This window comes from Astyanax mexicanus, chromosome 14 (assembly GCF_023375975.1).
Source record: "Astyanax mexicanus isolate ESR-SI-001 chromosome 14, AstMex3_surface, whole genome shotgun sequence".
Taxonomy (NCBI): domain Eukaryota; kingdom Metazoa; phylum Chordata; class Actinopteri; order Characiformes; family Acestrorhamphidae; genus Astyanax; species Astyanax mexicanus.
In genome coordinates, this window is record NC_064421.1 from 42,705,125 (window position 1) to 42,731,929 (window position 26,805).

General features: G+C 36.1%; 2 protein-coding genes across 2 annotated transcripts in view; both read right to left on the reverse strand.

The window, feature by feature from the left end:
- Positions 1-743: 743 nt before the first annotated feature.
- On the reverse strand, positions 744-14,936 carry LOC103028659 (solute carrier family 22 member 7). Its single transcript, XM_022672641.2, has 11 exons — positions 14,392-14,936; positions 11,962-12,348; positions 11,744-11,847; positions 10,372-10,526; positions 8,538-8,706; positions 7,976-8,099; positions 6,935-7,044; positions 5,128-5,342; positions 4,382-4,490; positions 2,936-3,142; positions 744-911 (listed from the first exon to the last, which is right to left on the reverse strand). Exons 2-11 carry the CDS (start codon positions 12,340-12,342, stop codon positions 836-838), a joined length of 1,650 nt encoding a protein of 549 aa, XP_022528362.2. The 5' UTR covers positions 12,343-12,348; positions 14,392-14,936; the 3' UTR covers positions 744-835.
- Positions 14,937-19,396: 4,460 nt separating this feature from the next.
- The window catches only part of ttbk1b (tau tubulin kinase 1b), a 60,792-nt gene continuing 53,383 nt past the window's right edge, over positions 19,397-26,805 (reverse strand). The window contains exon 15 of the mRNA XM_022672640.2: positions 19,397-26,612. Within this exon, the coding sequence (XP_022528361.2) occupies positions 26,198-26,612 (415 nt within the window). The 3' untranslated portion in view covers positions 19,397-26,197. The remainder of the gene's footprint in view (positions 26,613-26,805) is intronic.

A 26,805-nucleotide genomic window follows, 5' to 3' on the forward strand; every position in this document is an offset into this window, starting at 1 on the left:
CGTGCTTTTTGTGTTCGGCTCTCAGTTTCAGTGTTTGAACTCTTTTTGAAGGTCTTTTTGTTTGACCCTGTCATGCTACTCTGCTTTAGTTGCATGTTAGTTAGTTCATTTCTGTTAGCCTGAGTTGTGCCGTGTTTGTGTAAGTTTCTGGTTTGCAAGCAGTACATTTTTCTGGCATCTATCTGTAAACCTAGACCGAGCAACCTGGTTTAGACTCAAATTAAATGAAATTTGTCCGGCTCCCGGTATGATCCATGGATCGCCAGTTCCAATCCCGAGTCATGCTGCTTGTCATCAGCAGCTGGAGCACAACTGTCCATGATCTCTCTGGGTGGGTAGATGGAGCTCTCAGTGATGCTGCATCAGTGGCAGTTTTAAAAGAGATGGTGTCTGACTTCACAAGTATCAGAGGAGGCCTGTGCTAATGCTTAATTAACCTCCTAGTGTTGGGGAAATTTCTAGCGATAGGGGTCCAGATGAGTGTGTGAAGGAACTGGCCCTCCAAATTGGGAAGAGAATGTGATTCAATTAAAATAAAATTATTTTGAAAACAAGTTTCAGCAGAAGTCAGTGTGAAAAGAGTTTATTTTTAGTCATTCTGAAGTACATGTTAAAATGTTGGCACTGTGTTAAACAGGTACCAGACACATTAAGAGCAAAGATGGAGATTTTGCATGGCATTAAATAGTGGGTATTTGTATTTTTTAGATATTGTTATCTAAAAATAAGAAAAGAACAGCATACAGGTTAGTAATGTCAGTTTTTATTAAGGCATTTTTTTATTAACACACTGAAAGTTAAAGTTTAAATTGAGCTATGCGTGGGCATGTTAGTGTTAATGGTCCTTTTCCGCAGGGGCTGCAGTTTTCAGTGGGATATCACTCTGATCTTGTGTGGTGGCAGATTGATTTCTGTAGAGAAGAGACACACACAGACAACAGTGTAGATATCAGGGACTTCCAGGGATGGAGGTCTAAGTTGCACCCAGAAGAAAGTACTGGATTGTAATGTTACCAAGGCACAATAAATGAGGAAAGATTAAGACTGATATGGTTAATATTTACTAAGCTACCCATACAGAAGTACTGTGTAACACAACATGTCTGATCTTGCTGGCCAAGGCATAACATCTGTATCTTAAAGGCAAGCTCTTGAGATTGCTACAGTATATGGACAATCTTTGTCCTGTTGGATTAGCACACCAGAGTGTACATTCAGAAAAGGTAGAGCCACTGGATGGAAGATCTTACTGACATATCTAAACCAAGTGCCTGTAATAAAAAGCAATACCTATGGGTGGTAAATCCTGCCAAAAATAAAACCGAAATGAAAACACTAATGAAAATGCAAATATGACAAAATATAACAAAATTAAAAATTAATTAAATCATTTCATTTGCTATTTAATTTTAGTTTTGTAGTTAAGTAGTAGCCCACATGTGTCAAACACAAGGCCCGTGTCCTTTTATGTGGCCACGAGAGCTTGTTATATCTTAGTGTCTATAATAAATAGGTCAGAAGCGTGCTTTGACCAAAAACTACATTTCCCACAATGCTTGTCGATTGTGTTACCTGCGAAGTTACGGCTTACTGCCACTACACGGCAGTGTAGTCACTGATGTGGAAACCCTGCCGGAGGGAAGCTGGAATTAAGACATATAAATGTTTATTCCATAAAGTCCAGATTTTGTAATTAATCATCTAGTTTGATGCAAAGCGGTTGCAATCATTTTTTTTTGCAAAATGCTAAATCTGTCACATGTTCTTAGCAGCTCACAATTTTTGATTTTATATTTATTAAGCCTCTTTTTAGTATCAAACGTTTTGATAAAAGTTAATATAGCTTGTATTTTGTGTCATTTCTATTTACTTGAATAGTTTAGTTCTTGATTGATGGAGTTTTTGGATTTTATAACATGAAAAATTAAAAGGATTTATGTTAATAGAGCAACAAGCAAACATTTTTTCCATGCAACTGTTATGTTTGATTGAATAAATAATATATTGAGAGTTATTTAACATTAAGGAGTAATAACATTCATTTTATATTACATTTGGTTACATTTTATTACATTTATAAGTTACATCTGGCCCTTAGGGGACAGTCAATATGCCAATGTGGCCTTCAGCCAAAATTAATTTGACACCCCTGTTGTAGCCCTTCCCACTCTTAATTTACATGTATTTACATGCTGGTAAAGTTGAAAACGGAAAAAAAAAAATCTAAAGTAAATCACCAGCAGATAGCGCCAATCTTCCTTTGCGTTTGCTTTTTTATTTTGATGCCTGAATAACAAACTGTCACTTTGCTTTTGATTTTTCTTATTTGTGTTTTCATTTTAATTCTGTAAGACATGCAGCCTATTGCAAGGAAAAATAAATAAAAACGTTATCATTGCATTTTAATTTTAGCATTGACATTTACTGTATTATGTAGTTTATCAAGAAAAGGAAAGGTCAAAGTGAAGCTTTTATTTTATTTTTTTTAAATTGTGAAATAGCCATATGGTAATGAAAATAAAATGGCAAAAAGCCTTTTTAATTTTAATTTAGTTTTTGTCACATAAGAATCGAGCTCAAGTAAAATTTAAATTGCAAATTAAGTGAATTAATTTAGTTTTTTGTCAGAATATTTTCACACATGATTTGAAAAAGAAACCGCAAACAGATTTAGCATTTTCTGTTTAGTGTTTTTATTTCAGTTTTATTTTTGCCAAGATTTACCAAAACCATTCAAACCATTCATCTTGGCACTGACCACAATGTAATGCAGCTAGCTCATCATTAGGATCCTCTACAACTCCATAAAGAGACATCTGGCAGGTTCTGTTAACTGGTAACATTTATCTTCCTGCTTAATAGCATTGCAGTCCTTTCTGCACTTCCTTCTGGGTACAACAACATTATTTTTGTATTTATTTGAGTAATCTGTTACCTTGTTTTTTCAATGTCCTCAATGGTCTCAGGCAGTCGAGTGTTGTTGGTTTCTTGGAGGAGGCATGCCACCAGGCCGGAGACGATGGCCACTGTGCCAAAGACTACCTGAGGGAGGAGGCGCCACACATCCTCCAGTAACATGATGAGGGGAGAGATTGAGGCGCCCAGTCGAGCTACGAAGCTGTTGTAGCCCAACCCGTTCTGCCTGCACCGTGCATTAGAGAGAAGAGGAAAAACAACTGTTCAAACTATGAAATTAGCAATTTCTCAAGAGACCATATGTCTCCCTAAGACATACAGTCTGGTTAATATTATGAGTACAATAATCACTAAAATAAAACTGAATAATAAGTAATAGATTATCATGTTTTAGCATGTACAGTTAATCTTAAAATGAATAAAATTACCATTTAAAGCTTGTGTTGAGACATATTAGACATCACATCACATTTGTGTAAATTAAGTAAAAATGTAATATTGCACTGTTTAGCTGATTAACATAATAATACACCTTTTTTTCACATGTATATTTTTTTCTATAATTGTGTACAATTTTTTTTTATATAGTATATTTTTTGTGTATTTTCACTCAGTCCACTATTTAGACCCAAGTTCTCCCACAGCATCATTTTGAGGTAGTGACATCATTGCGCTCATATTGTTTTCAGATTATCAAGATTACCAAGCTTTCAAGCCTGTTTAAAGTATATATATATATATATATATATATATATATATATATATATATGTATATATATATATATATATACATATATATATATATATATACATATATATATATATATATATATATATATGTGTATATATATATATATATATATATATTTTTTTATATATACAACATTTAAAAAATATATTAATTGAACACTTTTTCAGACTTGTCCTCACACAGGACACTTCAATTATAAATATCTAATTTTACCCAGATTTTTTAAAATAGGGTTGGGAGGGTTACTTTAATGTGATTGTTCAAAAATGTAAATGTAGCATCTCAAGGATTACCGTCACATAATCAGATCATTCTGGATTAATTTTTAATTACTTCTCCTTTGAAATAAAATTCATTTATAGAACAAATTGTATAATACAAAAAAAAAATACGTTTTACATCATGTGGGTTATTAAAAAAGTTATGTTGAACAGCAGCAGTGTTCCACAACACTGTAAAAACAGATGTTCTTTTTCAGCTGTAATGCCGGCCTTGCTATTTTCTTTTATGATTTAATAATTTTTTTTCACTGTAACTGTAACAAATTACAGTTACTCAATTTATGCATTCCGATTACGTAACAGCAATACTTGTAATCCGTTACTATTCACCCCTGGGATTAAATGTTGTGGCTGTTGTCATTCAAATTAACCAAAAGTTGTCTATTTATTTAGTACTGAGACCTTTTGTCTGTTATTTCCTGTATTTACTGACCGTAAGACTGTAGGGTAGAGCTCTGTGGTGTACAGGAACACTGTGGTAAAGGAAGCTTCAGACAGCCCTTTACCCAACACTGCTATAATGGTGCGGAACGTCCAATATTCTAAACACAGAAACACACAGAGTATAACTGTAAATAATGATAAGATCCACCCAAACCAATCCAATCCACCAAATTTCATATGGTAACACAATGTTCCCAACTGTCTATTAACCCTTGTGTGGTGTTCAGGTCTGTGGGACCCGTTTTCATTTTTCATCAAATAATACAAAAAAAATATTTTTTCTAACTCAAACTCATTGGCATTGGCTCATTTTTTTGTGAAAAACATATATCAAACACATTTTCGATAAACACTCACTGTACACCCCCCCCCCCCTACACATTTATATTACATACAGTATGTTTGTCCAAGGGCTAATAAACATTGCTTCATTTGTAAATTTGAAACTAAACTAATTTTCTACTCATATCTTGAGTTTAATTCATTTTCTTTTACATTTTATTAAAAAACTAATAAAAAAAGAGTAGCACTTTTTGAAAGAAATGTAACATAAGAAAGGTAAAGGGCAAATATTAACCATGTAAGCTGTTTATATTGCTTGCAATTTAGGTGAAGCGAGCATGTGTAAAGCATTTTAATGTAGAATTGCTTAATTTTGCTGAATTAAATACAAGTAACAAAGTAAACGAGTAACAAAAATATGAACACCGCACAAGGGTTAAGGTAAAATCACACCTTTAGGCACAACAATGTTGATGAAGATGCAGATTCCAGTCAGTAACAATGTGCCCACTTGATTAGGTCTTCTGCCAATCTTCTGCAGGCTGAAGTAGATAAAGAACTTAGCTGGTGCTTCTATGGCGCTGTAGATGAAGTGGGTCAGGTAGAGGTTCAGGCCAAAGCCTTTGAGGTTTAAACTGATGCCATAGTATGTGGAGGCCACACCGTACCTGCAGGAACAAAAGAAACCCACATAGAAATGCAATTATGAGAAATATGTAATTAAATTTAAGATGTAATTTAAGAAATGAAAAAGTATAATTACATTAGTGGTGTCAATTAAAATACTAGTGTATACTTAAATGTTTTAGGCGAGATAAAACCAGCATGGGGCGCTGGAATACAAAATAAATTAGATAAAGGAAACTTTTTTTACATTATCAGCTTGGTTGTAAGGGTTTCTTAATTAAAACTTAATTAGCTGGGTATAAAAGAGTGTTTTCACACCTGTAGTTGATTTCTATGGTCCGGATCAGTCTGTGGGACCCGTTTTCATTTTTCATCAAATGATACTAAAAAAATATTTTTTCTAACTCAAACTCATTGGCATTGGCTCATTTTTTGTGAAAAACATATATCAAGACACATTTTCGATAAACACACACTGTACACCCCCCCCCCCCAACCATTTATATTACATACAGTATGTTTGGCCAAGGGCTAATAAACATTGCTTCATTTGTAAATTTGAAACTAAACAAATTTTCTACTCATATCTTGAGTTTAATTCATTTTCTTTTACATTTTATTAAAAAAACTAATAAAAAAAGGAGTGTCACTTTTTGAAAGAAATGTAACATAAGAAAGGTAAAGGGCAAATATTAACCATGTAAGCTGTTTATATTGCTTGCAATTTAGGTGAAGCAAGCATGTGTAAAGCATTTTAATGTAGAATTGCTTAATTTTGCTGAATTAAATACAAGTAACAAAGTAAACGAGTAACAAAAATATGAACACCACACAAGGGTTAAAGCGTTTCTTCCTCTGTTTGATTTGGTTTTACACAGGCATAAACCTAAATGAACCAAAATGTGCACCAATAAACCAAGCAAGCACATTGTCTCCTCTGATTGGTCAAAACTGTCTGGCGCAGGAGCAAGAAAATAAAATATAGTAAAAAAAAAGATTCTGTATTCCAGTGTGTATATCTGTGCTGTGTGAAGCTGCTTTAACACAGAATGCTGAAAATTTTCCACTGGGCTTTCAAAGTGTCACAGTGTTTTCAATAAGATGTGCAGTGCTGATGTAGTAAACGAAGCACATGCAATGCTCTTAGTGTGTAAACAGCAGAAAGCAGCAAAAACAGTGTTTGTTCATAGCAGTGTACTATCTGGCTAATATATCAGATTAATCTGCGCCTTATCAGCAGTTTAGCTCGATTAAAAATAAGTATATTTGATAGCTGCGTCAGACCAAGACCGCGTTGTCACCACAGGCAAATTGATCCAAAAAAAAATCTGCGGGGCAGATTACGGTGGAAGATCGGCTTAAACTTGTTGGGCTAATTAATTGTGTTAAAAAAATAATAACGTGTTACTCATTCCAAATTAATTCTGTGCGGTAACACTTACATTTACAGCCCAAATATATATATATATATATATATATATATGTAAGACATATAAATTTAATTCATATATGAAATTTTATTAAAATAGCATACATATATATATGCTTGCAATAAAAGGTCATGCCTCCTCTTTGACAAGTGGATACAGGAAGGAGAGATTACAGAGTTACAGGGTGGAGACAGGGAGCTTACCACACTATGCCTGTGAAGAGGGTCAGCCTTCTTAAGCGTGGAGTTTTGATTAAATCAAAGTAAGTGTAATTGTGACCGTGGTTATCTACTTCTGCAACAGATGAAAGGGTCTGTAAAAGAGAGAAAATAGATTAATAATAGATATAGATTAGACTAAAAGATACTGCATGAATAACACTATATTAACAGAACTATTTACACTATTTTGCTTGTCTGCCTTTGGATGCATATAAATGAACATCCCATTCTTAATTTATAGTAATGCAGCGTGCACCTCAAACATCAAGAGTCAAGTCAAGAGGCTTTTATTGTCATTACATCTGAGTACAGGTACACAGTGTGATGAAATTACGTTCCTCCGGAACAATGGTGCAACATAGAACCACAAGCAATAGACAACATAAAGTGCAGGAGTGACGACAGTGCAACATAAAATTATAAAATTATAACACTAAATAACAATAAATACAATAAATACAAAAGACGAGACAATTTAAAGACAGGACAGTGCAGTACCGATACGGTATAATAAAGTGTATAGTGGGGATAAGGTGCAGAGATGTGTGACATACTGTAACATATAGAACATATATAATCACAGTAGTTACTGAGGTAGAGTTTATAGTTTTTAAGAGTGCAGCAAATAAAGTCATGTCAGCCTCTGTGTGCTGACTGGGTGTGTGTGTGGGTGAAGTTCAGTTCTTTGTGAGTGTAAAGGGGGGGGGGGGGGGGTGTACAGTTTAGTTTTGTGTAAAGGGGGTGGGTGTACAGTTTAGTTTTGTGCGAGTGTGTTGGGTGAGTGGTGGGTGGGGTGGGGGTTCAGTTCTGTCTCTGTGCGTTGAGAAGTCTGACTGCCTGGTGGATGAAGCTGTTGCAGAGTCTATCATGGAGAATCTTCTCCATGTTCAGCTTCAGCTACTTTTATACAGATGAACAGATGATTAATCCAGGTAGAAAAGGAAAAATGTTGAATAAACAGGAGAAGTGTGTGTATGTTAATGCATTCACACATTAAAATTGAGAGCACAAGTGTTCACACACCTCTAGTTTGACTTTGGATGTGAACTCTTCTTTGCCATTAACACTGGCACACTTCTGCAGGTACGAATAGGCCCGATCTGTCCGCCCATTGACGATCAGCCACCGAGCAGACTCAGGAATCCACCTGCAGAAGCAAAACAACACTTATATGTGACAGAAGTCATGGCATGGCAAGTTGTGAGGTTAAACTACAGCCTGGTAATGTGAATGTAGCCTTTGTGTTTTGGATACCCAATGTTTTAGATACGCATTAGCATCAGTTTGAAAAGAGACAGAATCTGACTTCACAAATATTAGAGGAGGCATGTGCAAGTCTTTACCCTCCTAGTGATGGGGGAATCCTTATGCACAGATTTGGTAATTAATAAAATATAAAATTAGAAATTAATAAAGAATAGCCACAGGGTGTCTAACACAGTCTGAGCATCAGTAGATAAGCCACAGCCTGTGATTGTACACCAGCAAGTTGTGGGGTTTCCAGTACAGGGGCAAGTGAGAGATATACAGTATGTGAGGAAATGAAGTGAGGAAATCATACATTTTTGCAGTGCCACTTCCTTACCACCAGGTGGCTCCAGCGAGCAACAGAGGGGAGGTAACTGTGATGATCAGCAATCTCCAGTCAGTGACAAGATAAGCGATGCCACCGAGCAGCATGTTGCCCACTGTCCAAAACATGCTACCAATCACACCTATAAAGGTGCGGTGCTCAATGTCCACCCACTCAATACCTACAACACACAATGATTAAATGTTATTCATGTATAACTGTAGCAACATTGTATAAAAAACAACAATGTACAATACTATGACCTTAGAATACTATATACTTACATACTTTATTAATATCCTCTTTTTATTCTGTTCTTCAATACTCAGGATAGAGCAGCTATTATTATTTGGGTGGTGAGTCATTATTATCAGCACTGCAGTAACACTGATTAGCATGGTGGTGGTGTATGAGGTGTTGGTGGATCAGATAAAGCAGTGCTGCTGGAGTTTTTAAACACCTCAATTTCACTGCTGGACTAAGAACAAGCCACCAACAGCGTCCTGTGGGCAACACCCTGCGACCATTGATTAGAAGATGACAAACACAAACTCTGACTTTAGGAAGACAGTAAGTGATTAAACACAGAGTTTAAAAACTCCAGCAGCACTGCTGTATCTGATCCACTTGTACAACCAGCACAACACACACTGTCACCTCATACACCACCACCATGCTAATCAGTGCTACTCATTGCAGTGCTGAGAATAATGATTCAACACCCAAATAATAATAGCTGTTCTGTGGTGGTTTTCTCTCCTGTAGGGTCCTGAGTATTGAGGAACAGGGTTAAAGGAGTGTAATTATAAAGTATTTAGAGAAACAGATACAGCAGGGGTGTCCAAACTTTTTTTGTTGAGGGCCAGAAGGAGAAATATATTTGAAGTCGTGGGCCACAGACTCTGTAATAAGACAAATAATGAAATATACCACTTTAAATAATAAATTTTCCTGATTACTTTTACACACCATTTTACTTGACCTACTATTTTATCTTTGACAGTGTTGTGTAAACTAAGAATTTTAAAATTGATGTTTCATTTTATGATGTCTCTAAATATTAAACTCCTTAATTACGGCAACTTTTAGACTCTTTGGCCCGTTTTTCTGCACTACAACTGAGCACCCTCTCCGATTTTAGACTCTTTGGCCCGTTTTTCTGCGCTACAATTTCACCCTCTCCGCTTTTAGACTCTTTGGCCCGTTTTTCTGCACTACAACTGAGCACCCTCTCCGATTTTAGACTCTTTGGCCCGTTTTTCTGCGCTACAATTTCACCCTCTCCGCTTTTAGACTCTTTGGCCCGTTTTTCTGTGCTACAACTGAACACTCTCTCCGCTTTTAGACTCTTTGGCCCGTTTTTCTGTGCTACAACTGAACACTCTCTCCGCTTTTAGACTCTTTGGCATGTTATTCACGCTACAACTTCACTCTCGCCGCCTGTTTCTGACACCTAGCGTTTAAACTTTGAATCTCACTTTATAAAAACCTGCTTAACAGCGGGCCAACTTTCATTCTATTTCTAAAATACCTCGCGGGCCGCTCCAAAAAAGGAAACGGGCAGCAAATGGCTCGCGGGCCGTAGTTTGGACACCCCTGAGATACAGGAATACAGTCTGTAATTATTATAGAACTACAAAGTGTCCTATGTGATCAGTGGAGCTGAAAAAGGTGGATAATGGGTGTAGAAACAAGGAGGTATTCATTATGTTGTCATTTTTTAGATTGTAATAAAAAAACATTTTTGCTGAAAATTGAGCTTGGCCCAAATGTATCCTCTTTTGGATAAAGTTTTAGAGGGAAGTCAGTGTGAGATGAATCAGTGTGAAGTGAGAGCGATACTCACTGAGGACGATGGATATTATGCTGATTCCAGCCAGGCTGAAGCCAGTCAGAAAACGAAATGTTGCAAACATGGGGAAGCTTGTAGAGAAGGCACTGGCCACACTGAAGACTATAGATGTGATATAAGAGAGCAACAGCATGCTCCTGCGGCCATACCTGCACAAACACACACACACACACACACACACACACGCACACACACACTCTTTACCCGTAGTCCAACAATCAACCATGGGTAGCTGCTGAATATTGAAAATTAAACAAATATGGGTGGGTGGGGTTGGTGCGAAGTTCTTCTTCAGTTGTTCACCGACATTATGTTTCAGAACTTTCGAATCGGACAGTTCTTCGCGCCTGACACTCCACCCTCTTTGACTAGGTCTGCCTAACAACAGAGCGATCTATATTCTGATTGGCTCAACGAGAGTACATTATAATATGCAGCCGATGGATTGGCAAGCGTGAGAAATACCATGTGTGGCGTGTGAGCGTGTGAACTCGCTGGGGTGCGTGTGTCACACGCTCAAAGTGTGAGACTTGAGAACACTGTTTGGGGTTGTGTTCCTGCCAGCAGTATTAGTATATTTGCACAGATGAAGGGAAGAATGGATTACTCAAGCTTATGGCACCCAACATGTTTTTTTTTTTTTTTTCATTCTTTACTATAAAATCGAGCAATTCTAACATCCGGACATTTGGAAGCTCTGAATACCAGCTCTGATTAGCATGCTTGAAAAAGAGATCAAAAGTTGACTTGTGACAAAAGTCCACATAAAATAACAAAATTGGATTTTCTTTTGATTTATATGACCGGTCCTGGGGACTCTGGATAACAGTTTACTGGCGTTGTTACTTGTTTTTTTTTTTTAAAGAATTCATTTCTAATCTGCCTGATAACAGATGGATGGCACTGTGCTGGTTGTATTGGGTATGTTTGGTGGTTTGATATGATATGTGGATTATGGCTATAGTTCACTCGAGTCCTTGTACATTACTCTGCTTTGCAGTTATGAAGGTCAGAACCCTGGCATGTAGTTACCGACAGCTCTTTTAAAGGTTCTGAGCAGTGTTCTCAAGTCTCACGCTTTGAGCGTGTGACACACGCACCTCAGCGAGACATGGTATTTCTCACACTTGCCAATCCATCGGCTGTATATTATAATGTACTCTCGTTGAGCCAATCAATGTTGTTAGGCAGACCTAGTCAAAGAGGGTGGAGTTTAAGCCAAAGTGTCAGGCGCCCAAACCCCCAAATTAAGATTATGTAAAAAAATAAAAAGATAAACATCTTTTTTTGTGTGACAATGACAATTATACAAATTTGCTCCATAAAAAAAGATTTTCAGCAAAGTTCAGTAGTGGAATTGTCTTACTTGTCACTCATAACACCAAAGAACACAGCCCCAAACATGACGCCGGTGAAGAAAATGGTGGCCGAGGCTTTGTTCAGTCCCTTGGTGTCACAAACCAGATCAAACTGGAGAGAAATTAAACAGACAGACACATGGCAGATAGCTTACTTTAATATATATATATATATATATATATATATATATGCACAATATAACACAATCAAAAGCGTAGATACTACCTGGGTGGCCAGCGTTGATTTAAAAGTGCTGTGGTCAAAGTGCCATCCATCCTGACAGCGGACCACAGGAAGCTCTGTAGTGTTCGAAGTATTTGTCAGCAGGTGGAACTGAGCTTCTGAAAACATGTGACAGGAAGCGAAGGTTCCATCTTCGTGTTGAGGAATACTGACAGTCAGTCTCTGCTCCTGAGTCAAATTCTCAAAAATACCATAAGTGTCCAGAGAGCTGAAATCACAGTGGTGGGAGGGGATGGCGCCAATGAAGTTGTTCAGCAGGAAGTGACCTGGGAGGGTCATGCGTGGAAACACCAGCAGAGCAAGTATCGCAATCTGGTAGCGCCCGAACCCATCTGTCTCAGTCAGAATGTTCTCAAACTTCATGCTTACCTGTAAAATCAATCTTCATGTCTTTCAATCATACAACAACATGTGCTGGAGAACCATCAACAGGTTATTTGCAAGTATATACAAGTACAGTCATATGAAAAAGTTTGGGCACCCCTATTAATCTTAATAATTTTTAGTTCTAAATATTTGGGTGTTTGCAACAGCCATTTCAGTTTGATATATCTAATAACTGATGGACACAGTAATATTTCAGGATTGAAATGAGGTTTATTGTACTAACAGAAAATGTCCTTACTATGTCCTTACTATGTTCCTCACAGTGGAAACTGACAGGTTAAATCTCTGAGACAACTTTTTGTATCCTCCCCCCGAACAACTATGTTGAACAATCTTTGTTTTAAGATAATTTGAGAGCTGTTTTGATGAGCCCATGATGCCACTCTTCAGAGGAGATTCAAATAGGGGAACAACTTGCAATTGGCCACCTTAAATACCTTTACTCATGATTTGATACACCTGTAGTTAGGAGTTAGGAGTTTTCAAATCAATAAAATGATAAGGGTGCCCATACTTTTGCACCGGTCAAATTTTGGTTTAATGCATATTGCACATTTTCTGTTAGTACAATAAACCTCATTTCAATCCTGAAATATTACTGTGTCCATCAGTTATTAGATATATCAAACTGAAATGGCTGTTGCAAACACCCAAATATTTAGAACTAAAAATGATATGTGAATAGCATACATGAGGGTTTGTAATCACACATGGTGCCCCCTAGATTCAGCAAACCTAGGGTTCCAATAAAACATTTTATAAATGTAAATTTACTAGTAAAATCAATCAAGGAGTCAAGAAATTACATTGGTATATGGTACATCTGTGGTTTTCTCACTTTCTCAGAAGAAAAAAAAATATCAATTTGAAATCTTTTACTTATAACACCTTTTATAACACCTCTTTGAATGTATTACTTTTTATACAAATCCTGTATATTAATGAAACACCTAGCATTCAAAATGAGTCATTAACTTGATTCATAACAGTTCAAAAGAATATTTCTTGTCCGCCTGCATCCGTCACAACTTTAAACACAAGTCAAAGTCTGGAGATTTCTGAGCAGAACAGAACACCAGCATGTGATGTTGTTTTGTCCTGATCCTTCACCCTGTATTAACTCTTTACTACAGGCGTCTGTGTCTTAACCCATCCTTCCATTCCTCGTTCTATTAAATAATTTATTAAAGCCTAATTTAATAGTACACAGCGTTAACTTCTCAGCAGACATTAGACTGTAGGAGGTAGAGTCTACTGCTGGGCGCAGCTGTGGCGTGATTGGGCAAGGCTCAGACTGAGTTCCACCTTTGACCACTGAAAATAGTAGACACATCCATTCAGACACACTCAAAGGCTAAACTGAATAAATCTGCCGGCTCTTTTACTGTTAGTGTGGGACGTGCAGTTGTTGGGACCTTATACTCATTCAGAGCTCAGAAATTAAGAGTCTGGATTTAGTCTACACTACAGTTTAAAAAAAGGGAGTTTAAAAAAGGAGAGAACATTTGTTTGAACTGCATGAAAAGAAGAAGTCTTTGTTGTAATAAAAGCAGTAGCAAAGCAATTTACATTCAGCCAAGTTGTACTGAACTCTGAACCTAAAATATACTGTATTTTTTCTGTCACATAATATTACATACCAACAAAATAGCAACTTTAAATAAAACACTATAAATACACTATAATAATTAGGAGGTGGATAAACAATAAGCTTACACGTCATTTTTTTCTGTGGTACTCCTAAAATATTTATTTTTAAAAGTGCATATTCTACACAATTTGGTCACAACAAAGCCAAAACAATCCAACATAGCTCAGGTTCAACTGCTTTATTTCACGGTGTATGTATGTATGTATGTATGTATGTATGATGGAACAGGCACTAATAAGTCATTCTATCAGTCTGCGAGTTTCATTCATCAGGATTAAGCTAAATTGCATACGTATACCTTCTTATTTAAGACAGCTACACACAGATTGCACTGCCTCTAAAAAGAGATTGAGAAAGAGATAAAACAGGCTCACCTGCAGTGATGCAATACCTCAGGTTACTACAGGTAAGTTCAAGAGGTCAGGATCCAAGGCTGCTCCACTAAACTGCTCTGAACAGCTCTGTTAAGCTAGACGTCCATTCTCTACTGAACAGAACTTTCAGAGTCTTTGGAGTTTCCGCTGAAAGGCTCCCCCAAAGCATTGGCCAATCAACTTGGAGAGATTTGCATGTTCAGATTTATGACAGTTTATCCAGCCTGTAATGTCTCTGAAGCAAAAATTAAGCATTTCCATTACAGGTAATACTGTAAAACTCCCTTTTCATATAACAGATGTAATTATGGTAACTGGAATAAGTGTGTTAAAGATTAACTGGCTGCATTGATGCAGTACTGTACAGCGCCTGTGTTGCACCATGCTGTGATTAGCATACCAAACCGGATTAGTCTATTTACACACACCCGTTTTCAGGCGAGTACGAATTTGGGTGGAGAGAAAAAAAATACTCTACACAGTTAGACTTTTCTTAATGCTCTGAAAAAACACTGCAGTCATTATCGCTGTGGGAATTCTCCATAAGCACCCTGCACCTAGCCTTTTTGAGAAATCCGGTGTGAGATGGACTCATATGGAAGCCCATTTCCGCCACCTGAAGAAAAAAAAAACGTTCTCAACTAAGTCATAATTATGAGATAGAAAAGTCATAATTATGGGATAGTAAGTCATAATTATGAGATAGTAAGTCATAATTATGAGATAAAAAAGTCATAATTATGAGATAGTAAGTCATATTTATGAGAAAAAAAGTCATCTCATAATTATGACTTTCTATCTCATAATTATGACTTAGTATCTCATAATTATGACTTAGTATCTCATAATTATGACTTTTCTATCTCATAGTTATGACTTTTCTATCTCATAATTATGACTTAGTTGAGGACGTTTTTTTTCTTCAGGTGGCGGAAATGGGCTTCCATAGACTCAGGTTGATGGACTCAGATTGTTTTGTCAAGTTGCCCACCTCCATTTATCCTGCTTTTCGAAAAACAGCACTTTTATTAAATAGCTCATTTTAAACTATTAATGAGCTCAAAGTAGCTCCAAACTGGTATTGGTAGAATTCTGAGGAGCCAGATATATTTATAACGAGGTACTGAGAACTGAGTAGAGCACAGCGAGTTTATAAAAACATTGTTTTTACACACAAGACCTTTCGGTAGTTCCGTAATAAATGCCGTAATAATAAAATTAAGTCATGATAAGTCGACTTATGAGCACAAACAGGATAAAAGACAGGATAAAGGCAGGATAGAGGAACAGATTGCAAAATTAACTCTGTGGAAAAGCTTAAATATATATATATATCTATAATATAGGTGCTTTTACACAGAATTAATTTTGCAATCTCTTCCCCTATTCTAACTTTTCATTTGTGCTAATCAGTCGACTTAATTTCGAGATGGCAGTTGGTCTGAGACCAGCCTGAAGGTACTGCCTGTGTAAACAGGGTTTTCAATAAACTACCAGTTTTAGTGCCTCATTTTAGATGCCAGTGACTTCTGAATTCTACCAAGTGTGGAGGTACTTTGAGTTTGTTGATAGTGTAAAAATGGCTTTATAGATTTCTTTGCATGGGAAACTCTAGGTCCCTATCACTAGCATTGTAAGCCTGTTGGGAGCTTTGTCTAAAAGTGCTGTATTTTCGAAAGCTGAGGGTTAATAAAGTTGGGATATTCAATAAAAGTTTGTCGTCATTATCATGTATCATTTAATTAATTAAACATGATTTTGATGTCACTGATGTTAAAAGGGTTTTGCACATTATAAGGACAGGAAATTCTGAATATTTAAAATATCTAAATTATTTAAAAAAAAACACCTTTAACATTTTTAAACTGTTATTTAACCTTATAAATGATGTTCAACTAAACCATGGGGCTCTGCAGACATGGCAAAAAGTCTACACATATCCTAATATTCATTAAGAACACCATTCGTTTGGTTATGGAGTCATTTCTAGCTCCTAACCAGCTATCAGCAAACAATATGAGAACATGTAGCAATGTTTTTTTAGAAAAGGTTCCATTAAAATTTGCCTGTAACCTGTAAATAATGCTCCAGGAACTAGGGGTGGGCGATATGGCACTAAAACAATATCACAATATATATATATATATATATATATATATATATATATATATATATATATATATATATATATATATATATATATATATTGTGATATTGTTTTTATATATATAATTATATATTTATTTATATTATTAAATTTAGTTTTTGCTAAAATCAGTAAAAAAAGTAATGTGATAATTAGGGGTGGGTGAAATGGCACAATATTTATATATTATTATTATATATTAATATTAACATTTATATTAATTTGTATAATATCGTTCACCATATTCAAAAATGTTGATATTTTCACATAATATTCCTAGCTAGATAAACACTAAAATTATGGAAATGTTAAAAGGTACATTCCCAAAACTAAAAATTAAAATATGCAAATGATGCTGCAGCAACATTAATAAATTGTTAAATCAAGTTAAATTAAAACTTGGAATTGATTGAATGTTCTAAGAACGTTAATGGCACCTGTAACGTTCAGAAAACGTTCTGCTAACTAAAAATTGTGTGCTGGGTAGTTCCTTATTGTTTATTAAACCTAAGATTTGGCATAAAATAATTTATATATATATATATATATACATTTCTTCACATCAAACCTTGAATGAGCTTACATATTAATGTTTGAATTTGACAGAAGTTTCGAATTTAAAAGGACAGAATCTTATTGTAGTATTTTAGAGGAAATGAATAAAGACAAAAGAAGTGGAAGAATAACATTGATAAGGAGAAGACTGGATGTTGAACCTGGATCTTGTTAATGTGTTACTAGTGGTTGCTGTAACACCTGGCTCAGTGTAGTAATATGAAAGTCTGCTAGATTTGTTTTTGCTATAGAAAATATTATTAAATGATTAAAGGAGACAGGCCTGCAGTTTTCATGAGGGAACAGGTATTCTGTACCTTACCTGTTTTTCATTGTGTGTTCCATCCGAATGAAACACTGCGAAATGTGAATCCTCCGTCGTTCTTTCTCACTTTCTTTTCACAAAACTCACGAGTTTCTGCAGGCTGTTCAGTTTTACTGCCTAATTCTGCTTTATGTTCAACAAGGGCCCCTCCCTTCTACCCTGTCAGTGGAAGCCAATACAAAAAAAACTTTTCCTAGATTTTACTAATATTATCAGAACAATTTTAACACTCAATTCAGATATGGCCAACATTTATATCACAATATATATATATATATATATATATATATATATATATATATATATATATATATATATATATTGTGATATAAATGTTGGCCATATCTGAATTGAGTGTTAAAATTGTTCTGATAATATTAGTAATATATATATATATATATATATATATATATATATATATATATATATATATTATATTTATATAGTTTTATTTCAGTCAATACAATTCAATTTTGATATTGAAATTAACTGTATAAAAACACCACTTGTGATGCACATCATCACACACTGGCACTGGCAGCCTACAGTAGACAACAGCAGGGGTTCTCAACTGATATCAGCGCAGGACTCAGGACATTTTCTTATGGTCGTTAAAGTCGCAACCCATTTTTATAGAATACAAACCAAACTTGAAAATTAGCCTTTTAAAAACCCATTTAAACATACATGTACATGAACTGTAATAAATGTATTTTTTTTTTTTTGTTGGTCTAATTTAGGTTCTGTGAGATGCATATTGTCACATATTAGCCTGTGTCTGTCCTGTGTTTTTCTCTCTTTTGGTTTTCTGTGCTCCTGCCCTGTTTTCCTGTCTTGTGTTCCCAGCCATGTGCTTTTTTGAGCACATGGCATTGTTTTGTTATTGTCCTGTCTCTGCCCTAGCCCCGCCCTAGCCATTAGTGTTGTCATCTTGTGTCTTGTTTGTAACCCCGCCCCCTCGTTACCTGTCTTCCTCGTTCCTTGTGTATAAATAACCCCACCATGAGTGTTTGCTTGTGGAGTCTTTTGTATCTATGTGACTGTATATTTGTGAGTAGAGGTTGTGTTTTGTGTTCCTTAGAATCTTTTTGTTACTACGATCTTGGTCTGTTGTTTTTATATTTTCTAGTTATTCTTTGTTTAAAGTTAGAGTTTCTAGTTTCATTAGTTTTGCTTGTATTTGTCTTAGTTTAATTTATATTCTTGTCTTGTTTTTTGTAAGTTTTTCATAAGTTTTTTGCGTTACCCATGTTTTGTTTTCTGTATTTATTTTTCTTGTGCATTTAATAAATATAAATATTTATCTGCATTTATGTCCACCTCCTCATACGTGACACATATTTTTTATATTTTGCTGGCAACCAACCCTAGAATTTTTGTAATCTGCCCTTTGTGCTCAGCTTGAATGCTGTGAACTGATGGCAGCATCCTTTACACACATGCCAGATGTTATTATTAGGAGACGATAGGCTACTTAAATATGTCATAAAGTGTGACTACAGTAGCAGTCAAAAGTCTGGACACACCTCCTCTCATTTTTTACATTTAATATTTAAATCTGTATAAAAGGAAACTTGTGGAATTATTCTGTTAACAAAATGAGTTAAACAAACCAGAATATGTTTTATTTCATAAGTTTCTTCTAAGTATTTAATTTAGCTTTGGGGACAGATCTGCAGCCTCCTGATATTTTCCCAGTGTCTTGAAGGAGTTCCTGGAGATGCTGAACAATAATTGCTACTTTTTTGATTCACTACTCATTTGTGAAAATGAGTAGTTTATTTAAAAAAAAAAATCAGTTTCACCTCCATTTGTCAAGTACCCATATACTGTATATGACATGAAAACAGATTCACACACTATCCTGTAATGCACTCTGTCACTTACATGACCGGGGTACTTTTGGGTTAAAGTGATATTGGTATTAAACTTCTCATACAGCTAGAAAAGATCAAGCAGAGATGACACGCACACATCCGTCAAAGCACTCATGTGGCTTCTGTTTATTGATTGGCAATCGCTGATCATTTGGATAACCGGTCAGAGAGGTCGTTACTTCAGATAAGCATTAGGTCAATCATGGTTCTGTTACGAAACTCAGTCATGCAAGGTTCTCTCCTTTTTTTTGATGGAACCACAAAAAGAGAGGGCAATACTCGGGGATGAAAACAAAAACGACTCGAGTTCTCCTGCTGCTTTTACCATGTTCTGAAGCGCTTCATCTTATCTCTCCATCTTCTTATCCACTCTCATTTTTCTTCTTCTGTTCCCAGTCAGAGAATGGGAGAGAATCTTCAGGAACGTTCCACCAACATAACAACTCTGGAACACAGTGGAACTCTTTTGCGTTACGTTCGTATCACAAGGCATGCAACTAACTGCTCAGCAGAGAACCGTCCAAATGTGAAGCAAACCCCCATTTAGGTCAATATGTGTACATATATGCATGTATACACACCTCAACAAACAATAGGCTACCTTGGTCAGAGAGAACTGATTCAGCTGTGGCGTTCCATTGATTTCCAAAGTAAGGACGACATTGCAGGAAACACTTGCATTGCTTCACAGGGCAGAAGACCACCGGACCACCATAGATCAGAGAACAAGCATGTGGAAACATTCAGTAAACTCGCAAAAAACCACATACTTTAAGTTATGATCATGATTGCAGCTGTTTCTTTCTACACTTTTTATGCTAACACTGGAAATATGACATTATGGAACACATGGGGGTGCTTCAGCTTTTAGGGGCCTGAGCATCACCCTTGATATTTGTGCAAACTGTACTATAATGAATATTGAATATCTAAGGCTTACTTTTTGATCCTGTTTACACCTGGTCATATTAACTTGGGAAACAACTTAGAAATCAGTTTCCGTACCAAATAATTCTAATTGACATGATGGTATATACAGAAATTCAGTAACAAAGGTTTGTGTTATAGACAATCACCCTATGGCCTGTTATTGGTGGCTTCCAGCAAAAAAAAGTAATAGATTTAAATATAGATATTTATAAATAAATATAGTGTGAGGATAATTAGGGTTGAATTGGTGCGCACCCACATATTGTACATATATAATTTGATGCTAATATTAATATAGTAATAAAGTACCTAAGTACCTAATGACCATCCGTGTTAGCTTCTTATATTATTGAATTTTCTATAATGATGATCTTGATAAAGTGACACTTATATAGCACCTTTCTAAACACCCATATGTGCTTACAATCCTATACACACAGTCACCAGCACTTATCAATCCCACAGTGGTAAGAAGCGGCAGCCAACCGAGTTAACCGAGTTGAGCATACTCTCAACCAGAAACAACCATCTATCTAAAGCAGGGGTGTCCAAACTACGGCCCGCGGGTCATTTGCGGCCCGTTTCCTTTTTTGGAGCGGCCTGCGAGGTATTTTACAAATAGAATGAAAGTTGGCCCGCTGTTAAGCAGGTTTTTATAATGTGAGATTCAAAGTTTGAACGCTAGGTGTCAGAAACGGGCCAAAGAGTCTAAAAGTGGAGAGAGTGCGCATTTCTAGCGCAGAAAAACAGGGCAAAGAGTCTAAAAGCGGAGAGAGTGTGCATTTCTAGAGCAGAAAAACGGGGCAAAGAGTCTAAAAGCAAGGAGAGGGCGCATTTTTTAGCGCTGAAAAACGGGCCAAAAAGTCTAAAAGCGACGAGAGTGAAGTTGTAGCGCAAAAAAAAAGGCCAAAGAGTATAAAAGCAGAGAGGGTGCGCATTTCTAGCGCAGAAAATCAGACCAAAGAGTCTAAAAGCGGAGAGAGTGCGCATTTCTAGCGCAGACAAATGGGCCAAAGAGTCTAAAAGCGGAGAGAGTGCGCATTTCTAGCGCAGAAAAACGGGCCAAAGAGTTTAAAAGCGGAGAGAGTGCGCATTTCTAGCGCAGAAAAACGGGGCAAAGAGTCTAAAAGTTGCCGTAATTAAGGAGTTTAATATAAAGATCAACATCAATTTAAAAAAAAAAATCTTAGTTTACACAACACTGTCAAAGATAAAGATAGTAAATCAAGTAAAATGGTGTGTAAATGAAATAATCAGGAAAAAAGTATTATTTAAAGTGGTATATTTCATTAGTTGTTTTATTACAGAGTCTGTGGCCCGTGACTTCAAATATATTTCTTCTTCTGGCCCCCAACAAAAAAAGTTTGGACACCCCGGATCTAAAGGACTACATCCAGCAGTAAGCCTATCCATATCTGGGCAAACAGCTGTACAAACACATACATATCATGGCAATTTAGAGTATCCAATTCACCTGATCTCCATGTTTTGGACTGTGGAAGGAAACCTACATAGTCCCAGATAGGGAATTACATTACATTACATTTGTCCAAAGCGACTTACAATAGTGGTGTACATAGAGTAATAGAAGTTTAAGGTAAAAAACATTTTTAGACAGGGCCTAAATGGGGGCCAAAGGGAAATAATGGGAATTGAACCCAGGACTTCAACTGGAGGCAATTGTGCTAACTACTAAGCCACTGTGCTGTGCATTTTATTTGACAACTACATTTTGCACAGATGGCTGCAACAAATAATATTCTGTGTGTTTTATTTTTTGCATAATCATCTGGTGCCCTGGCCTTTTTCTAGATAAGCTAGGGAACAGTTTACAATAAGAATGCATAAACAATAAAAACATCTCAACTAATTAGTAATTAACAATAGTTAAGGCATTATTAATCATTACACATGTTAACTAATGATTATTGACAACTCAATTCAATATAATTTAGTAATTTGTAAAAAAAAAAAAGTTATTAGTGGCTTAAGAAATTGAGACATTATCGTATTTTATGGACTATAAGGCGCACTGGATTATAAGAAGCCTTTAAAGCGACAATAGTAAGGAACAGGGGTGTCGCTACGACGCTTAAGCTTCTTTTCCAGTATTTTAGCGAGGTTAGAAGCAGCGCTTAGCGCTAGTAAATGCAGCCCAACAGGGCTACACTGAGGAACCCTGAGTGTTCTGGTAAGCCAGGGCACTATCAGCTATTGGTTTGTCTCGTGTAGCTTGTTTTAACATGGTAGATGTGCAGGCCACAGTCTGAAATACTCACCTCTGAACATGCTAACTAAGTTAGCATTTAGTGCGGTTAGCGGCTAATGCTAATACAGCTCCAGTCTCGAGTCTTGGTGCTGGAGAGCTAAACTGAAACTCCTGTATAATGCTGTACTTCAGCAGAGTGACTTTACTGCTTATTACAACCTGACTGGTAAAATTCATACATACGGCGCAAAGGAATATAAGGCGCACTGACGATTTTGAGGAAAATTAAAGGATTTTAAGTGCGCCTTGTAGTGCACAAAATACTTTGAGACATTATTAGTCATGAAATTGTTATAAAATTAGTTGAGACATTACTATTAACCATTTAAGAATGTTTTTACTGTCATAATACTGTTGGGTTCTTTAAGCATTTCTTAGTCAATGGTTCTTTATAAAAAACGAAAACCCTTTGAAGGTTAAAAGATTTCAGTACGGTAATGGAAACCCTGTTTTTAAGAAACCTGTTAAAATGGTTCTATATAGCACCAAAGGGGTTCCACTACTATGAGTTATTATTATTATGTAGGACCTTTTGCTTTGAGTTTTTAATTTCATGTTATATTTTCTACTGTATCTGTTCATTTTCGTTAAATTATTATATTATTATTGTATTCATGCATTTGCTTAATAAGAGGCATACGTTTTTTATTTTAATAATCTTGATATTTGATCAAATTAAGTATTGCCCCAAGTTGAGAGTATATGCATATGATTAAATATGATGAAACTTTCAAAACCAGGTTACAATCCTTAATATGACCAGGTGTAAACAGGGTCTATCTCATCTTAATCTATATAGTATAAGATGTTACCATATAAAGATTTAAATTGCTCAGTTCTTGCTATAACAATTCATCATCTGTAGCTAGTTCTGCTGTGATCACCAAGCTTTTCTCTATGCTGATTGGTGCTCTGATGCTCACTTTGTTCCCCTCCTGTCAGTGCGTGTTTTGTGTTTATTTGGCCTCACCAGTAAGAATCTTCCTCTTGATGATATCTGATAGATGTGTAATGAGCGCGGTGTACATAAAACTAAAACTAAGAAAACATAAGTAAGTAAGTAACACTATTATCTCATTTTTATATTACATCCATTTGATCCTCCATACAGAACAAAAATAAATATAAATTTGTCTTGAAAATTACTTATTTTATCTACATATTTTCAAGAGATGGTTATAGAAACACAGCAAAATGAGCATATCCAAAGGCATGCCAACGGGGTAGTGCTGGTCACAGTAATGAAAAGGCCCATCAGAGAAAAGGTCCAATCAGATGGGGGCATCTGGATAAAGGGCTGGGCTTAGTAAAAATGAGTGATGCAACAATGAACTACAAGATGCATTGTGGTTTGGTGGGATGGAGACATCTGCCAATTTCTACAATTTGATAATAAATGATGGACAGATTTACCTTTTTGATATAAGTACTGATATTTTCTACAGATGTTACCTGAAGCACTGTCATTGTTAGAAGTATATATATATATATATGTATATACTGTATCTTATTTCAAACATGGACCCTGATTGAGTCTTTCTATGGGGTATATATACAAGGTGAGTCAAATGTTGCAGGACACTCTTTTAATATCAGGAACGAAAGGGAACGAAGCTAAAAGGAAACTAAGCTAAAGGTTAAATGACATATCTCAATGCCCAGCAAGTAACAGGTGAGGGGAGCTAAATTTTAGGCTATGTCTGTAACATGGATACCATATTGAAAGACCCACAAACCCATGTTTGAAATAAGTTATATATAGTACTGTGCAAAAGTCAGAGATTAACCTTCATGTGTTTTATTTTTAAATATTTTTCAGCAGCACAAAACAAACCAGTAGCTTCAGTAGTTAACTATATTAATATTCTGTGTTTTTTTTATTTTTTATTTAATGGTCTATACAGTCTTGCACAGTTATTAAATGTGCCTAATGTATAATTAATAAGGCCCTGTTTAAATAGCAACGTAGCTTACGTATGAATATATCTACTCCAATGGGTGTAGTGTTTTCAAAGTGAGTTGCGTTTAGGTAAATTACTGGCCTATTGCTATCTTGGCAATGGAAAACACAGGTGCTCTGGCCTCTGACTTTAGCACAGTACTGTATTTTTAAAGTGGTCCAGTTAAAACTTTTATATATTAGGAATTGTTATGGGACTGTGTAGCATTGCACCAGTGGTTTGAGGTTTTGAATTTAGATTGTACCTGTTTTTATTGAGTACAGGTTGAGGTATAGCCTGTTCAAAAAAATCATAAAACCCCACAAAAAAAATCTATTTAGCTTTAGGATGGATAAATATTGGAGAAAAAACTAATTCTATTGTCAGGGGCACATGATGAAGGTTTATAAAGGCCTTTGTTTTTTGTTTAGTTTAATTAAGACACTTCATTTAATGGTTCACTTATTGCATTAAGCTTACATCAGGACATATATCAGTACATAACTGGATCGACAATCATTTTAAAAGATAGCAATACCTGCATTGCTAGCTGTAATAATGCACAGTTGGGAACACTACGCATTTCTATATATTATAGCTTTAAGTACATTCTGGGGTTTGGTCATTACTAACTATTGCCTGGTAAAACTCACAATTTTAGTCTCTAAAAGGATGATTAAAACTTTAATTGATACTAATAAACACTAATTAACTCAATAAACTTACCTAAAGCAGTAAACCTGTTGCTGTCTATACAAATCTGCCAGTAACAAGCTAAAAATCTGTAATATAGTTAACAGTTCATGCTTAATAAATTGCATAAGTGGGTGGTAACAGTGGCTTCATTATTACAACAATACAATGTATATTACTGTTTTTTTCCCATAACAGACCAATTATGTACAGATATATCATAATGACAAAGACCTAATGCACAGCAAATTTAGAAATGTTGTATGATTAAACCTTACAATAACACTAAAGGCCTTAATATACTCCCTTAATATTTCCGTTAGTGCTTAGAAAGTAATTTATCTTGAAACTGGGCCTCTGTGTAGAAAGTGGTAGGAGCTGTAGAAAAAGAACCAATGCTAGATGAAGATGATATTTGCAATAATTAAAAATTTTTTTTCTGTGTTCTTCTGCTCCCTAATGGAGGCTCTGCATTGGGGGTGTAAAATGTTGAATCCTAATTTAATTTAACTTAATATTTCAGTTTCTTTAAATTATCACTATCACTAAACACCTTGTTTAGGTGTGTAAATTTGAGTGAGTAATTGTGAGCTATTTAAAAAGGTGTCTGATCAATTAAAGATCTGTTTTGTTGATTGGCTTCAACAGTGTAGGATACAGCTTTTGCAGTGTGTCTGCTGGAAGCTTTCGTTGTGATGGTGAAAATATATATAATCACGCTGCAGGCATCATTAAGGCATGTGAGGTGTGTTCTACTGTCCGACACACTCCATCAGTATGTGTTTTGTTTCTCGCACACATTGTAGCAATTGTAGCGTGTGTCCGTGTGTGTGTTGAAAAATCCTCTTCCGAGGTATTTAAGCAGCTGTTACAATCGCGAACACGTTCGTCCACGTTATTTGGTCATGAAAAAAACAACGGATCTGAACTGCATACTGCTGAAAAGGTGAATGAGTATCGTGGCCTGGCTCTCGTATTAACAGTGAGGCTGGCGAGGAGCTGGAGAAGATGAGAACGTGGTGGGGTGAAGAAGATGTAATGCCCGTAGATGAGGAGAGGCTTTTACAGTAATTATCTGCCTTTGGACTTCATCTCGGATGAATCTCTTTTGCCCTTCTGAGGCGTGGCTGTCGGCTGTGCCTTGCTCTTTTGGGGGACAGAGTCCTGAGGTTTGGATTTTGGCTGCTGTGAAGCCGTAAGCGAGCGAAGCGGCGGCTGGGGCTGGCGACGGGGGCGATGAGGGGAGGGGCTATCTGTGCGGGAGGTGGAGTAACTGCGAGGGGAGGTGCTTACGCTACGAGGGCTCGGAGAGGCAGCTGGCCGGGAAAGGCTGCGAGGAACTGTCCGATTGGCTGTTGAAGGGGAGGGGCCTGACATTGAGGGGCGGGGAGGTAGTGTTTTGGAGGGGCGGAGTTGAGGTCTTGTCTGCTGCTGTTGGATACTTGCATGTTCGCTGGCGGACTTTTGCAACCTGGAGCTGATGGTTCTGAGAGAGAGAGAGAAAACAAAGCCACATTATTAACAATAATAGTATTACAACATTACAACATCCATTCTTAGATTTGGACTACATTACAATGTAGCTGAGCATTATACATAAGAACGGATTGAGAATATACATTTAATATGCAGAAATATGCATTTTTCATTAAAATGAAAGTACTAATAGTAAATATTTT